This window comes from Bombus pascuorum, chromosome 6 (genome assembly GCF_905332965.1).
Source record: "Bombus pascuorum chromosome 6, iyBomPasc1.1, whole genome shotgun sequence".
NCBI lineage: Eukaryota > Metazoa > Arthropoda > Insecta > Hymenoptera > Apidae > Bombus > Bombus pascuorum.
In genome coordinates this window covers 15,213,227-15,229,523 of record NC_083493.1, presented here as the reverse complement: position 1 = coordinate 15,229,523, position 16,297 = coordinate 15,213,227, and the positions used below count along the sequence as shown (strand labels likewise).

The following is a 16,297-nucleotide window of genomic DNA, read 5'->3' as shown; positions in this document are numbered from 1 at the left end:
TACTAACTTCAAATATATCAACTCATAATCGAGCCTCTGTTATATCAGGCGAGATTGAGTATAACTTTAATTATACAAGCGCGTTATCTTATATTGACTATGTGCGTTATATATAACTGATATACACTAGTTAACAACAGTTTGGTTAATTTAACGAATTTGTAGCAACGGTACACGAAGATTAGCGAAACGCATAAATTAACGAGAAACTAATAATAAACAGCTATCTATCTAACGAAACTAACGATATTCGTTACGTTCTTGTAGAATCAATAAATAATCAGACCGACAGTAGACAGGCTCACGAAAGTTCTTTTTTTATTTTATTTTGGTTTTTACAATTTGTCCTGAAGGACATTTGCTAAAGCGTTATATCTCATTGGTAAATAAAAATAAAATAAAATAAAATAAATATAGCATGTGGGTGGCTACCCCCAGCGGGGTGCCAGCTTCGTGTTTTTTACGTTATATCTTTTATGTGGCTCGCGAAAGTGTTCGAACACTTTCGTACACATCCTTTATGAATATATTATGTGCGTTACACGAAACATTTTGTAATTTCATCGGCGCTGTAACGATCCTCGTTTCAAACGAATCGAAATTGAAGGAACGAGAAAGTCTACAGTTACAAGATATTTAATGCGAGAAATCGTATGTAACACTTGATTATCTATTATAGCAACAAGCCTCGAATTCAGCGAGACTATCTTCGACGCTTGTTACGAGTTTAAAATGACTATTCATACGGCTGTTCGTATTAACTTTCTTCTAAACGTACGGTACATATCTCGTAATCTCTGTCTCGTTGCCAATGAAACCATAAAATGTTTCCCATATAATCGAACAGTTAAAACAGGCGTGGAACGCTCACGCGACAAAACTCACTTTTCTACGTCGGATCTTAACGCTCGTCGAGTATAATCGACCACAATAATGAGACGGTAGTTATCTATTGTTTGCACGAAACAACGCAGGCAACAACTCGGAAAACGCGATATGACGTACCGTACCTACTACGCATTGTGCGTCCGTGACTTTTCCCCAAGCCGATTATCTACCTGGCGCACGAATCGAAACGCGGCAAGCAATTTCGTGGTGATTCTGTCTAGAGGGATCGTATAGAAGGTCGCGTGAGAAACGGTCCCCCAGAACCCGAGAGTGGTCGGAGGAAAAGGAGGACGAGCTTGGAGGCGGTCGTGAAATCCTGAGAAAAGCGATACGCTAACCGCGAAAACTAGGTAGGCCGAGGAGTTCGTTAACGCAATTAGGAACAAGCGCGATTGTTCTGGCCTGGAGAACGTGTTCTCAAGCTTCGATGGTCGAGGGGGGAATGATCGGCGTTTAGCGGTCGAAATTGCTCTAGAAGAAGACCCCATCGCATTGATAAATCGTTTGGAAAGTTTGCCTTCTTCGCGAAAGTTTTTTTTTTCTTATAATAGCATATCGTAAAAGAAGACTGAGAAGCTTTTCGAAGAGAGAATCTATAAGACTATGATAAACTTCGTTTGGTGTATTTTCGAATCAGATGCATAGTCGAATTATCACGAAATTCTCATCTATTTTGTAAATGTCGGAAGATCGATTCGAACGTATTAGGATACGATCAATATCAAAAAATCATTGACGTTTACAGATAAAGTATCGAGGAAGCGATTAATCAAACAGAATTTTGTATTCGTGCAAGGTTGCCATCCGATATGTACAAAGCCAAAATTTAAATCGTAATAATTATGTCTCCTGCGATATTTTCTTCGACACAGTCTAAGTTACACCGAACAAATTTAAGACGAATCAAATAAGAAACACAAAGTCTTCTCGGAATCTGAATATCGACGTCAATCGCGAATACTTTCGTCCTTCGCTGTACGTACCATTCTGCTACGAAGCTGCTGGATTTTCTCTTCGACAAAATCTCGATTTCCGTAATTCTCAGCATCCCAGGAACGTGGCTCGAAAAATCGTAGGACCCTCGTCTGAATTCCCAATGAAATTCCAGAAACTTCGCTATCGATAACTCGAGCACTCGGCTGTCCTATGACGTTGTTCTCGCGGCAATTCCGAGATCGTCGTAGCAGCGGGAGTTGGGCCGATCCTGGTCGTCTGAGGTCGCGCTAGGATCGACAAGTATTCGAGGATCGGGCAAAGCAATCGCTGGAATCATGGTGGTGTCTCACCGCGAGGGCAGCATCTCGTCGAACATACGGGCGATAATCGAGCAGCTGAATCTGAATCCGGTAGAGACGAGACGGCTTATCGACCGGACGAAGCAGGATGGCGCGCGATGCAAAGGTTACCAGGGAGTGCAACCGACGGCGAAGATCAGCATCGGCGTGTACGGGTGCAAGGAGAAGGTCGAGTACGAGATACCCGCCCCGATTAGGCGCGTGTGCAGGTTGGAAGATCGACCGAGACCGAAACAGGAAACCGGCCTGCGAAAGATCCTCTGCTCGATTAACAACGAGGCTGCCGAGAACGATGCGGTCGAGGTAATCGATCAGGAAAAACTAGCCTCGGTTCGAACGTGTCCTTTCGTTGTTTCCAACCACTGTGTTAGCTGATTCGTGGAACGAAACCTTTACGAAGCTCCATCTTTTTATTTCGACGATACCAATGTTAGTTCGGCGTCATCTCTAGTTGCTAATTCCTGATTGTTGCAATGCTGTCTTTGATCTCGTTGATCTATAAAATAATATGATACAACAAGTGGATTGCGGATGTTTATGTAACTTCGTATTTTTATGAACATGGTTTAAAGCATATAACATTTAGTTACCAAGTACTTTGGATATCCTATATGGATATCGTGTATTTTGTTGCTTCTTGCATTTTTAAATTTCGCATAAATATCTGCACTCTGACAACCAGTAACGTTGTGAATTCTTTGATTCTTTCGGAATTTCTGTTTCCAAATTTTTCTAGCGTCTATGTCGCGTGATTCTGTTGTGCACGGTGGCGAGTATATAAATAGGAAAAGTTTGTATGTATAGTTATTATATTTATTATTCGACATAAAGGTTTGCAAGCAGTATACTATATTTATGATGCTTGGATGTACAAGAAATATGAGTCTTTTCCGTCAAATTTTATTCCGTTTATTAGACAAGTGAATAATTTTCACGCGAACAATTAACGAGCTTCGCGAAACTCCACGAATCGACAAATCGCTCACACAATACATCCTAACTGCCTCGTAATGACTAGACAATGCCAATGTCTAACTATAGACGTGAAAGCAAAGATTTGTTTCATTCGCTAAACGCTATAACGAATACTAATGTGAGATACAATATGTCCCACGTTTACGCTATTCTTTGCGTGTTTTATATATTTCTATTTATCTAATTTTGCAACTTCGAATCGCCCGCGAATGCGTACACATCGTTTAATTTAGTAATAACGCGTTACGTAAATTTGGCTGCAAGGACAAGATCGAGGACAAGGAGTTCGGATCGATAAGATCGGCGTGCAAAATCGAGGATCGGCCAAGACCAAAGCCAGAAAGCAGACGTACGATCCTTCAGGCGATGAAAGAGCAATCCGTTCGAGCCGAAGATACGATCGAGGTAATCGATCAGATCCCGTGATTTTCACGTTACTAGAGACACGTTGTATATTATTCGATATGTTGCTCGAACGATGTAGGATAAAGCGGAGGATGAGTCGACAGGATCTGTTAGATCTTCGTACAGGATCGAGGATCGACCACGCTCGAAGCCGGAAACGAGACAGAGGATCCCGCCGATAATCAAAGACGCGAGTCCACGGATCGGGGAGACGATCGAGGTAATCGATCGACCGTTAATTACGTCGTTAATATCGGTTCGGCTAGATCCGATAAAAAAAAAAAAAAAAGATAGAAAGAAAAATCCAATCAAACCTTTTCTCATAATGACGTGGCAAAGATGATTAGTTTGAAATTAATGTGTTAACCAGGCCATCTTTCGATCAGAAATCTGTACAATCATAGAAGTTAACGAGGACAGATCAATTTTAATTAGATTGATATACGATGTAATTTGTTTTTAATTACAAGATACGGAATACTTAAGGAGGTATTTTAGATTGAGAATATTCTAGACCGCCCGGAGGTCTGTATAGAGCATCACCTTTCAGACTTTAATATTTTTTTCTTTTCTCAAAGTAACTGTAGAACTTTTTAGGACCATTCGTTTATTTATGTTTTAAAATTAGTCGCTACGTTTTTCGAAATAAATAAACTTGAAATTAATCGAGTTATAAGGTATTTAACGCGGTTCGTTAAAAGAGATGTATGATCTACCGGCTGACACGATTCCGGCCATTCTACTTATCCACATCGACAAAACTAAAGACATTCTTAATTGGCACGAGCGTCATTACCACGTGAAACGAGATGAAAGAAAAGTATCACGAACAATATGAAAAATATTAACAATCTTTCTGTTTGTCGAGATAACAAGCAACTTTGACATATAATAATTCACGTAAAATAATATTACGAATCTTGCGAAATTCTTTTGCATACGTAGTTGCACGTGTCTATACTTCCGAACAATACAGAAATAGAAAAGAAAATTTTGCTCGTTGTTCTACGCTAGAATACCCTCTTGAATAAAGAAATTATCATATCCAAGAGGCAATTGATTCAAGTAACAAATTATTGCCCGGCTAACAGGTTGAAGTGTGTCAGCGGTAGAGTTAGACCGGCGACGAACAAAGAAAAGAGAAATTCGAGTTTCGTTTTACGAAACGAGCGTAGATTCTCTGATCGACTTGTATACCAGCTGTTTGCCGCGCGATTACGCTCTCGACAACGACGTGCCGTAAAACGAGGGGGGAACAGTAGCACGAACGAAAGGTTTTCCTGGTGAAGAAGTGTCTTTCGAGACGGCACCTGCAACCGGTTTCGAACGATCACGGTTAACTGGCCGCACTTGCTCGTCCCGATAGTGGTTAATACCGTTATACCCGGCGTTTTGCGAGCCCGCCTGCCGATGCATTCGGCTCAAAGGCCACTAACAGTGTCACGAATAATTCGTCTAGCCCGTCGTCGGTCTATTTTTATAATTTCCTATTATTTTACGAATTTTTTAAATTCTCTGTAATCGGTCGTTGGCGTCGTATAATATTAATTCCGTATTTGTTTTTTGACACAAAGTTCAACGACGATTAATTGAATAAACGGCGCATTGAATTTATCTCTGAATTTTGTTTTCTAGGGCTCAAAATCGCCAAAGGACACGATCGATCATATTATACCTGTGGCCAAAGAAGATTTACGTAAGTGTCTAATTTAACATTCTTATTGCGTAATTTCACAGACTGTCGGATTTTAATGTAAATTTATATTTTTATTGACGCGAAGAGCAGTGAACTTAAATCGTGATGTAACGCGTCTACCTAAGATTTTCAAGAGGATCGTGACTGATTCAAAGATTCAAATATTTCTTCGAAAGTTATCGAACTATTTCGTACTATAACAAATAATGCGCAAAAATACTCAGTCTGTTCGTAAAGTGTGATTAGAACGACCAGGTAGATGACGACAAATTTATTTTATTTTAACAAATCTTTCCATTTGTCCACCAGCGCAACTGGAAAGCGCCAGTTTAAACCATACAGCGGCACATCACCGAATTGCGGTTCGACCCAAAAACCGGAGGCCTCCGAGGCGTACTGGCTCTCAAGCTGCCAACACATCCACGTCGACGATCACGACCATAGCGGAGGATTCGTTGGACAGCTTGGACCAGCAAACGGTCAGCGTGAACAGCAATGCGTCTTCACCGACCGAACCGAAGAACGTGTCTATCACGAGGAAATCTTCGAGTAGATTGTCGCGTGCGTCGGACATTTTCGAGCAACTGGAAGCTAAACTTCCTAGAAAGCCACCTAGCGTGGCCTCTTTGTCCCCGGACAGCCTGGACGCCGTGACTGCGTCGAGAGCGAGCGTCGAGGTGAACGACGACTTGGAGAAGCAGCCAGAAGTTCGATCGATCGTCAGGAAAGCGTCGAATCGAACACCAAAGAATACAGAAATGTTCGAAGAGCTGGAATCGAAGCTACCTCGAAGGAGATCCTCCAACAGATTGTCGAAATCACCTGACAGTCTAGAAGTGGCTCCCACTTGGTTCTCCAAATCTACGGAAGGCTTCGACAAATTAATGGAATACGAACAAGCGAAACCCGTGACTCGAAGACTGCTAAATCCAATCTCGAAGTCGATCGATCGCGTGTCCAAGTCTTCCGACAGCCTAGAAGCGATAGAGACGTTAGCCAGTGACGAATCCATCGAGCGTAGGAGGAGCAGCTTCGAGTTGCGCGCTCGCAGATCTTCCAAGAACATATCAAAGTCGTCGGAGAATTTCGAGGTTTTGGAGCAAACGCAGATTGGAACAGAGACTGTTCAAGAATTGCAGAAGAGGAGCAGCATTTCGGATATCAATCTGTCTCGGGGAAGAAGGTTATCGAAGAGTACGTCCAAGTCGTCGGATGATTTCGAGAGGATCGAGATAAGCGAGCCGAAGGACGAGGGGGAAAATATCGGAGATAGTTTCGGGAAATGCTGCAGGAGATCCTCGAAACGTATGTCGTCCGAAAGCTCTGACAATTTGGAGTCGGATGACAAATTGGAAAACAGGAGAATCAGGAGAACACCAAAAAGAATACCGAGCACCAGTTACGTGGACATCGTCCCAACGGACGATGGAGAGGAAGAGAAAATGCCGATCTTGTTTAGGAAACCAGTCAGGCTTCAGAAATCGTCTGAAAGCTCGGAACTTGGCAGCACGGATACGTTGGATTCTGAGAGGAGGAACAAGTCGTCCGAGAGTACCGAAACATTGGACAGTTTGGAGAGAGATTTAGATCAGGATAGGAAACACGAAGATCTCGCGGACGCTGTTGCGGACAAACGCGACAAAAATGTAAGTTTTTGAAAAATCCGACTTTTGCTCGTATTAATTATTGATCGAGTAAAAAAAGGAATGTTTCTGTTTTCAGGATCCTTGGACCAATAAACCTCTAATGACGTCGCATTCGGAACAAATTTCAATGGCGGACGGCACGGAGGACTCCAAATCCTTGATCTCACCGGATAAATTCTACTGGCGCCAATCATCGGAATCGAAGGAGAACATCGACATTCATCAATTATTAGCCATCACGATAGTTACCAGAATGGCCGACAACGGCAATAACCAACGAAGCTCTGTGATTTATCCTAAGAAGAAGCAACAGATCACCACGTCACAGCCTACCTCGCCAGTCGCTAAACAAGAAGATAACAAGATGATCTTCGACAATCTCCTCGTTAGTAAAAACGACGAAGATTTGCAAAATATGTTAAACGGCAATATATCCGAAGTATCCACGGACACGAAGAGTTTCAAGGAGAAACTAATCATGTTCGAGAAACTCGGCAAATGAACACTACACACATCTACACACGTAATTAATTAACAGGCACGCGTTTGATTGATTTTCGCCTGTTTAATGGAAAAAAAGGATACACAAGAAGAGAAATTGGTCGAGACTATGCAAAACTTTTTTTCCTATGTAAACTTTTTTATATCTGCATTTCATTTGTAGACTGAATAAGCTGAAGGAAATGAAATATAGGAACGAAGACGTTCGACTGGTTAAGACTATAAGATGGACAATAATGTAAATTATTTACTTCAAATTTTTATAATGTTTTTCATGAGGCATATCTTCGTTTCTCACTCGCAAACACCAAAAAAAAAAAAAAAAGAAAAAAAAAGAAACAAAGGAAAGTGGAAAGGTAATCAATATGTAAAAAAATTTTAAGTTGGTCTGTGGCGAGAAAGTTGTAAGGTCAACGTGTTTAAACATAATTACTGACCGTAATTACTTGTAAATCGCGTGTTATTTAACTTGTTCCGTTGCAATCGTATTTTCTTCCTCCTTTTCTTTTTTCTACATGTAACAAAAATCACATACACGATAAGATTACCGGTCATAGCCGAATGCAGTATTAGGTGGTGCGCGATAACGCGAATCAATATACTCGCGTGTCGTGCTTACAAATTCTTCTCGTGTTAGGAGCTTAGTGTTTCTTGTTGTACAGTAGCTTAGAGTCGCTAATAAATGTCGTGTTTCGTTCCACTGTGTAAATACAAAAAGGAAAAACCCCATTGCAAAATTAGACACGAAATAAAAGAAATACGAATAAAGAGAATATATAAAAGATAATATAGAAAATATAATAGTCAAGATGATTTAAGGAGTGTTTAGTTCAATGGCCAAAACGAGCCATTAAGCGAACACAGGGTATGTTGTTAAACGAAAACGTAGTTCAATTATATTTAGAGATGTTGTGGTAAAATCTTTGGGAAATGCTGCCTTTCCATATCAATCTAGTAGTTTCTACGTGTCGGCGTCAAACCACGCGAAATTGACAGAGATTATATTCTGTATTATTAGATATTCGATCTACTCTTTCCAGATTTTGAAGAAGCGATAATGCTTTCAGTTGTTTTCTTTTTGTTATGAGTAATGCGATAAACGAAATGTATCTTTTGATTTTAAATCGAAGATTATATACGTTTGAGAATTATAAATTCCACGTTGAGATCAAAATAAACCGTGTACGTTCAAAGGGAAACAGTGGATCATCGTGGGGTGAAGAAAAGACGTTAGAGCGTATCGTCTTCATCACGTAATACCGCGTGACAAGACAAGATACTTCTTTCCAGTCTTTTAAGTGCCTTAACGAAGTACCAAGGAATCGACTGGTTGCGGACATTGTTGGATAAATCGCGCAGAAACGTTTATCACTTTCCTCCCTATTGACCACCTCCCCTTTTAGTTTTTTAGTTAACTGTAAAAGTCTCAAACTCCAAAAGATACGCGTAGATTGTTAAGTTAATGAGACATAAATAGAGAATTGAATTAACCATCACTATAACGTATAAGAACTGGCATAATTGAAAGAAGAATATAAATAAATAAATATATATATAAATAAATACGCGTATATACAAATATAAATATATGTATATATACATATATATATATATATATTTATATATTTATATTTGTATACATATTATAGTATATATAAATACATATAAATATATACAGGCATATAATACAGAAAGAGCAAAACTCGCCCATTTTAATGTAAATAAAGCTGCCATCGTAATTACAGTTCGACAACAAAATTCTTTTCCTCTTTATTGAACCCGCATTCCGATGCATCGATCACGAACGCACCTTTAGAAAATTACAAAATATCTTGATACATTAAATACAGTTTTCCACGTTACACGTAGCAATTTGGGAAAATTGTTTTCTTCTCGAAATTTTCTTACAGAGTGTATATGTGTGCATGAATGGTTGCTTCAGTTCATTTACTTCGGGTGAGAGTCTTGTAGACCTTGACGAAAATAGGTAGTCGCTCAACCGTGTGATGACCCAATGACGAGTGAAACAGCTTAGGTCGTTTTATTCGGACCAGTTCATAAAAATTGGTCTCGTACAAAATGAGGAATGTATAACAGTAACACAATATTGGCAATTACCGTGTAACAACGATTTCTTATTCACTTATCACGAATATTAAAATGTCTCTCTACCTTTTAAGCAAACTGAGCTCGTTGATAACTCACGACCGCGTTATCGGCTACGAATCCTGTTTGTTTATGTATACAAGTACAACGACAAAGAGTTTCTAATGCAAGGACGAATAACTGATCACGAATTCGATACTCGATAAAATTACCATTACTTATCGTGCGAGCTTTGACTAGGGTCTCTTACTATAGCTTAATCAGTTTCGTTTATCTTCAATAGTAAAAAACGTTGTGCAAATTTGCGAATGTTGTAATAACTTTTTGTTTAACGCGTTAAACGTTCAACTTGAAAATGGATGAATCGCGCAGTCGTTATTCATCCTTGCCATTTTTATGTACCTTACGTTTCAAAGTCATACAATCGCGTATTAAATCCTGCACGTTTATGCGACATGAAATTTATAATTCGTCATGTGTATTAGCGGATTCGGAATTCGCATTGCATACAACTGGCGTGGAAAATTCCATAGCGTACTCGCACCGGCTAGGTTCTGTCACTGAAACTAGTTTATTTTCTTTACCACAGCTTAGATTGACAATGGTAGAACGCGCAGGTCCGTTCCAACAACTGAGGCCGGAGTCGTATTTCATCTTCGAATACCTTTGACCTTCAGGTCCGCTCCAATCGTTCCAGTGACCTAAGTTAATGTCGTTGCCGCCAGATTTCGATTTCTGCGTCGCTCTCGAAAACATGCACAAGGTGTAAACATACTCCAAATTCGTATAGTCGAAACATTCGCCGTCTAGAGGTATGAATTCATTGTCAACGCCAAAGTCACGATCTAATTTTTCTTCAAACTCTCTGATTTCCGTTAACAGTTCATTTACGGATTTTTCCGCTTTTTCGAAATTCTCGCGTGCAACTGTTGCTTCGTCTATGAGAGTTTGCGTTTCTTCGTCGTACTGCACTTGAGATTCCTCAGGTTTCAGCTGTTCTTTGCCTGCAACTTGGTCTGCCTCTGTGCCATCGACATCAACTTTTTCTTGCTCAGAAATTTCATCCACTGGCTCTTGAATCTCTCCTTCTTCGTCTTCATCGTCTTCTCCCTCTTCTTTCTGACTCGCTGGTTTGAACATCCCTGAAATAAGATATTAATACAATGCACAGTTCAAAATAGAAGTAAAAGAAATGTATCACCGACAGACAATCTCTCTATTAACCTTGTTCTAACATTAAGAAGACCTTAGCATTTGGCCATACTGAATCAATAAAATCTTGAAGATTGACTTCCTTCTGATTATTTAAGAAATACATTGCCTCTTCTTCGGTTACAACTCCATTCCTGTCTTTGTCAAACGTCACCCTAGTTTGAAGCTCTGCGATTGTTACAGTACCACTGTTATCGGAATCTAGTAGTTTAAAATAATCCTCTGCATCTGACTCTTGCAATTCTTCATCCTCTTCTCCTTCTTGCGCTACAGATTGTTCTGGTTCAGCTGGCTTGTACTTTTCTAAAGCAGCTCTTTCGCGTTCCTCTGCTTGAGTCTTCAATAATTCCTTCTCCTTCTTTACAAGTTCTGCTTCTTCGTATTCTGAGTGTAATTTAACTAAGCGTGCTTGATAATCTGTCTTTAATTGTTTACCTTTAGCAATCATTTCCAGCCTTATCTTGTTACCTTCCCTTATCAACTCTTCCGCCTTTTGTTGCTCCAACCTGGCTTCTTTCCCAAGTTCATTACAATTATTTAAGCATTCCTTGCCTGAGCTATATTCGTCACTGGCATCGCAACAGTCGCAAACACCGTCGTTTACCCAGGTGGATGGTATATAGCGAGGCTTATGACCGGAATTTTCGCAGTAGAATGAGCCGTTTGTGCAGGCGGGCGTACCGGGCTCGTCACTGCCATCCGCGCAATCACAATAATTGTCGTTTACATGTGAAAATGGTATTATTAGGCTTCCATCAAGGCACTGGAAGTCACGATCCGATGGGTAAAGCGAACCTTTCGCGTTAGGTATCCCACGAATTTGCAACACCTTAGAACCGGCTACGTGGCCCAATAGAATCAACAGATTAACTGATAGAAAAAACATCAGGTGTATGCCGCAATTATTCATCGTAATAATATTCCTTTCGATTCTGTGTCCACTGTATGAAAATATTATCATCCACGGTAAACTGACAAACTTCTCCAGCAAAATCGACCAACTTTTTGAGGTTTAAAACGGACACGAGTACATAACACACACACTCGTGCACGCCTACTACATTGGCATGGTCGCGTCTCGCATCTTACGTTTCAGCAAGGTAGACGAACTACAATGTCGAATAATGGTAACTTGTGGCGCTACAGTTTGCACTCGAATTAGTAAATCATGTTAAGGCGGCTTTTTCAGTTGCACAGTTTTCTGTAATCTGCCAAAAACGCTCTCAATGAATAATGTTACATTGTCTACCGTTAGAAGATGTATAATTGCTTTCTAATAAAAAACAACGTAACGGAATATTAAGAAAACGCAGGTGTTTATCTTTGGAACGATAATAATAATGAATCATAATGATTAATAATCCAAACTTCAAAAAAGTTAAAGTTAAAATGAAACAGCTATATGATTTTATATTGATAAAAATAAAAGAGAACGATGTAACTTGATAAAGGTCAATGATTAATTTTGGTGGTGTTTTCTATTCAGTTATTCTACAAACGTGCTATACATATTTCATACTATATAGGTGGGCGGTACATGTGATGCGCAATGCTTGCTTTCAAGGTTAAATGCATTTCTAAGTAGCGACACGATATTATGTGATAAACGGTACGAATGAATTTCTTGTATTTCAAAATTGGTTACGCTATCGTGATCAGGATCAACTTGTCCACTGGTGGGCGGGAATGCAACTGCGTAAATAACAACAGTGTATCTCTTAATCCCTCGTTAGTTAGACATGTGACCGATTTAGAGTTTCACGATGACTTCCGTGACGCAATAATAATAATTCGCTTCTTATTCTCTTTACTCTCCTACCAGTTAGTTTCGAGGTTGCGTGTTCTAGGTTATGTTGTGTTTGTATCATCTCCTCTGCAAACAGATTCTTGGCCGTTTTCATACATTGTGGGTAGCCTTGTTGAGATAGGGTTTAGTACGAATACAGTAGTACAAAATGTGAGATAGTATACGAGCAGCTTGTGCATCGTAGTCCAATTAGAATACTATTTAACGATACTTCATCGCTACGCTCCACTTCACTAATTCGATATACGGGCCAAGGTTTGCACATTTTGAATAATGATATCCAATAGTGGCACATATACATACAAGTTCTCTGTATATATAATTCTATTTATATGTATACATGTACATATATATACCATCTGCTTTTTAAGTCACTTTTGATATTTCGTAATCAGGAGGATTAAAATGCTTTCTCCTTGCTTTCTTTTCCTTTTAATTGTATTTATAATTAAGTTTGTTATGTACATAATCATTCTATGTTTATTACCATACAAATGTCACCTTGTTCTATTTTTAAACACTAATATATACATGTATATTGTTGTGTAAAACCATTTGACTGCTGCATTTTTGTAACTTTTAGTTGTATACTATATGATAACTCGCATATATTTTCTGTGATATCTTTTTATCACTTTTGTAATTGTAACGTCATTAATTTTAGATGAACTGCTACTTTGTAGGTGCAAGAAGATAGTGTAATGAACGTAGGACTGTCCACGTACGATGGTTTGGAGAAAGAGACAAGTTCTAATAATACATTGGAAAATGGAGGAGGAACTACAAAGAAGCTAGCCAGAGGTATATCTCGAGCAACTGAAAATGCTGCCATTGTCTCTTATGCTCGTTCTCAATTAGCAACTATAGAATCTCTAGATACTCCAGAGTTTACATTTTCACTTCCTGATCTAACTGTATATCCAGGTATTTTACCCATGCTCTAGTATAACAAGTTACAATTACTTCTCTATTGTGTCTTAATAATTGAATGATATATTACACTTAGATTCATTTCGACAATTTTTGGAAAGAGATCTAATAGAAGGTGGGTGCTTAACTTCTTTGGAAGCTGCTGGTCGTTTAAATTGGTGGTGTGGGGGATGTAAAAATGGAAGTAACAGAGTTTTATGGCCTTTGGCAACATCAGGAGATGGCAATTGTCTCCTACATGCAGCTTCTCTTGGCATGTGGGGCTTTCATGATAGACTCCTTACACTCAGAGAAGCTCTGTATAATACATTGGCTAAAGGAGAATATAGACATGCTTTGTTTAGAAGGTGGAAATGGCGCCAAATGGGCTTAAATGCAGCTTCAGGTTTATCTTATACAGAGGCAGAATGGTTAACAGAATGGCAAACTATCGTAGATATGGCTTCTCCTATTCTCAGGAACCAAACTGCTACTTCCTACCAAAGTCTTGAAGAAGTATGTAAGGTTTCTGTACTTTTTTCGAATTTTTATGCAGTTTCAGATTTACCATATACTTATGCAGTTGAAACTTTATAGGTACATATATTAGCTTTGGCTCATGCTTTAAAGCGGCCTATAATAGTTATAGCAGAGACTATGTTAAAAGATGCAGAAGGTGTAGCTTTAGCACCAATTCCATTTGGTGGAGTGTATTTACCATTAGAAGTATCGCCGACGCGTTGTCATAGAACCCCATTGCTTTTAGCATATCATTCAGCTCATTTTTCTCCTCTCGTTACGGTGGATGGAGCGAGTGATTTTGGAGATGGTTGTAACGAAGGCGTTAGCATACCTCTTATAGATCCAGATACAGGTCAACTACTATCAGTTTTATTCGCGGTAGATCCAGGACCTGATTGGGATTGGGAAGAAGGTTCACGAGACTTGTTGAGTTGTCAACAAGATACGGTAATTAATCTTATCGATAACAAACTATAGTTGCAACGTACATTAAAATATAATTACTCAATATTGGTATTTAGATGGAAATTTTATTGCGGCAATATTTAGACTGCGAATATCAAAATTTCACATCGGAAGAAATCGAGAGATTGTCAGATACTGATGGTTCACTTTCTAAAACGGCGAAACAATTGCTTGGAGTTGCTAAACAATTCGGATCAATTGGAAAATCCGTTAGTAAAAGACTGTGGTCTATGACAAAGAGACCAAAGAGTTTACCAGCAACGGCCGGTGGACTTTCAACGGAAGGTTTGTTATGTGTAAGGATCAGAAGTAGACGTCATCAATATGTGGATCAGATGCTTCAGAATTACCTCCAATGTGCTCACGCAAGGTATAGCAACCTTATGTAATTATGATAATTCCATTTTATAGCTAGAATATGACTTCTAATCATTTTTATGTCATACAGATATCTCCAAGATCATAAAGTTGACGAGACTGGGAGCGAAATGAATTATGGTGCTGGCAAATCTAGGTTCTATACAGCCAGTGATCAAGACAGCCATGCAAGCGTCAGCAAATTGTTACCGACCAATCCGAATAAAGATCGTACACTTTATCTTTCAAGGTACTGAGATTAATATACCTCTCTATAAATTAATCATTCTATAATTCTATAATTATTCTATTAGTTTTTGTATGCATCGCATAAATTATTCTTTCCATAGATCTACTTTTTATAATGACCAACCATCAGTTTATAAACAGAGACCAGAGTCATGGAATGCTAATAGTTTGGAGGTAAGGATTTAAATATTCATTGTAATTACGAAACTTGAATAATTTGTGGTTTTTCCTAGGCTAATGTCAAACAATGTCGCAATGAAGACTGTCAATTTTTCGGTTCTGCAGAAAATGATTACTTCTGCTCACAATGTTGGGCAAACCAACTTTATCGTTGAGAAATTGCTGGTCTCAACGATACATGACAATAACTCTTTAATATTGCCTGAGTTAAATGACATATAATTGGATTTAGGCATAACACTAGCCATTTTAAAAAGTTGCTTAAAAAAAGAAATTGTCTCGCCAGATTTTCTTCTTCCTGATATGTTAATTCATTCTATTTAGTTTTTTATTTAAAACTAGGCAGCATACCAGTGATTCGCGTATATCGTGACAATAAAACGCTTTTTCTTTTAAGAGCGTATGCGCATGGTCTAATATTGCACTTGTCATTCAAATTTTGTTCACACATATTTATCGTTATCTTTCTTTATTTATTACTATTCATCTTTCTAAGAAGCATATCAGATATACAGGGTTTATCTGTTTCTGAAACATATATACATACATATATATACCACAGCTTAAAAGTCCATCACATAGCTTATAAGACCGAATCATATTAAATAAAAAAAGTATTATATTTTCGCAAATAACGATACGTCACTATTTTCATGACAAGTAAACAATTCCTGAATTTTTTGCACGTGCCTTCTATCTCGCATAATACAGAAACCACAAGTATACAAGTATAATGATAATACTCGATTTTCAACGCAATGATGAAAATGCCATTTTCTGTCGCAGCTATTTCTATCGCTTTCAATATACATAATGCTTTGTATAAATTGATGGCGCTTCACTTATTTACTCACTGCTTCAGTGTGTCTATCTAAGAGAGCGCGGGTTTGATATTTAATATTATAGTATTAAACTGATATCAAATCATTCATTGTATTCAGTCTCGTTGCCTGTTGGCAATTATTTATGTAAAATTGTGTGAAAAATAAAACATATTTTTATATTTTGGACCTTTTTATATTTCCCTGGTATCTTATGAACCTTTGTATCATATATATTTTGAAATATGAATTGTTTAAAAGAA

General features: G+C 38.5%; 3 protein-coding genes across 17 annotated transcripts in view; 2 read left to right on the top strand and 1 right to left on the bottom strand.

The window, feature by feature from the left end:
• LOC132908064 (uncharacterized) overlaps positions 1–9,150 on the top strand; it is a 92,658-nt gene extending 83,508 nt beyond the window's left edge. For 7 of the 12 annotated variants that reach the window (XM_060961667.1, XM_060961664.1, XM_060961663.1 and 4 more), the window contains 5 exons: positions 3,423–3,563; positions 3,643–3,783; positions 5,199–5,259; positions 5,569–6,905; positions 6,982–9,150. In XM_060961667.1, coding sequence (XP_060817650.1) covers positions 3,423–3,563; positions 3,643–3,783; positions 5,199–5,259; positions 5,569–6,905; positions 6,982–7,407 — 2,106 coding nt within the window. In that variant the 3' untranslated portion in view covers positions 7,408–9,150. Of the gene's footprint in view, positions 1–2,021; positions 2,487–3,422; positions 3,564–3,642; positions 3,784–5,198; positions 5,260–5,568; positions 6,906–6,981 lie in introns of those variants that run through there. The other 5 variants (XM_060961671.1, XM_060961669.1, XM_060961672.1 and 2 more) reach the window with 3 other exon arrangements.
• Positions 9,151–9,520: 370 nt separating this feature from the next.
• LOC132908075 (glucosidase 2 subunit beta) lies at positions 9,521–11,800 on the bottom strand. The gene is made up of 2 exons (XM_060961703.1): positions 10,737–11,800; positions 9,521–10,654 (listed from the first exon to the last, which is right to left on the bottom strand). Exons 1-2 carry the CDS (start codon positions 11,683–11,685, stop codon positions 9,975–9,977), a joined length of 1,629 nt encoding a protein of 542 aa, XP_060817686.1. The 5' UTR covers positions 11,686–11,800; the 3' UTR covers positions 9,521–9,974.
• A 530-nt stretch (positions 11,801–12,330) lies between these two features.
• Positions 12,331–16,216, top strand: LOC132908073 (OTU domain-containing protein 7B-like). Of its 4 annotated transcripts, none has more exons than XM_060961697.1 (8): positions 12,331–12,420; positions 13,215–13,455; positions 13,538–13,956; positions 14,038–14,409; positions 14,484–14,797; positions 14,876–15,034; positions 15,135–15,207; positions 15,267–16,216. In XM_060961697.1, exons 1-8 carry the CDS (start codon positions 12,340–12,342, stop codon positions 15,366–15,368), a joined length of 1,761 nt encoding a protein of 586 aa, XP_060817680.1. In that variant the 5' UTR covers positions 12,331–12,339; the 3' UTR covers positions 15,369–16,216. The 4 variants fall into 4 exon arrangements, with proteins under 4 accessions (XP_060817680.1, XP_060817684.1, XP_060817681.1 ...); XM_060961701.1 differs by having other exon boundaries at positions 12,387–12,786; XM_060961698.1 differs by lacking the exon at positions 12,331–12,420 and adding an exon at positions 12,786–12,873.
• The last annotated feature ends 81 nt before the right edge of the window (positions 16,217–16,297 follow it).

What these genes read in the sequence shown, in the direction of transcription:
- LOC132908075 (XM_060961703.1), bottom strand. Translation starts at nt 11,685, where the DNA reads ATGATAATATTTTCATACAGTGGACACAGAATCGAAAGGAATATTATT. An exon ending in CTTCTTAATGTTAGAACAAG is followed by an intron (nt 10,655 to 10,736) that starts GTTAATAGAGAG and finishes ATCTTATTTCAG; the next exon opens with GGATGTTCAAACCAGCGAGT.
- LOC132908073 (XM_060961697.1), top strand. Translation starts at nt 12,340, where the DNA reads ATGAATTTCTTGTATTTCAAAATTGGTTACGCTATCGTGATCAGGATC. An exon ending in TGAGTTGTCAACAAGATACG is followed by an intron (nt 14,410 to 14,483) that starts GTAATTAATCTT and finishes ATTGGTATTTAG; the next exon opens with ATGGAAATTTTATTGCGGCA. An exon ending in CTCCAATGTGCTCACGCAAG is followed by an intron (nt 14,798 to 14,875) that starts GTATAGCAACCT and finishes TATGTCATACAG; the next exon opens with ATATCTCCAAGATCATAAAG.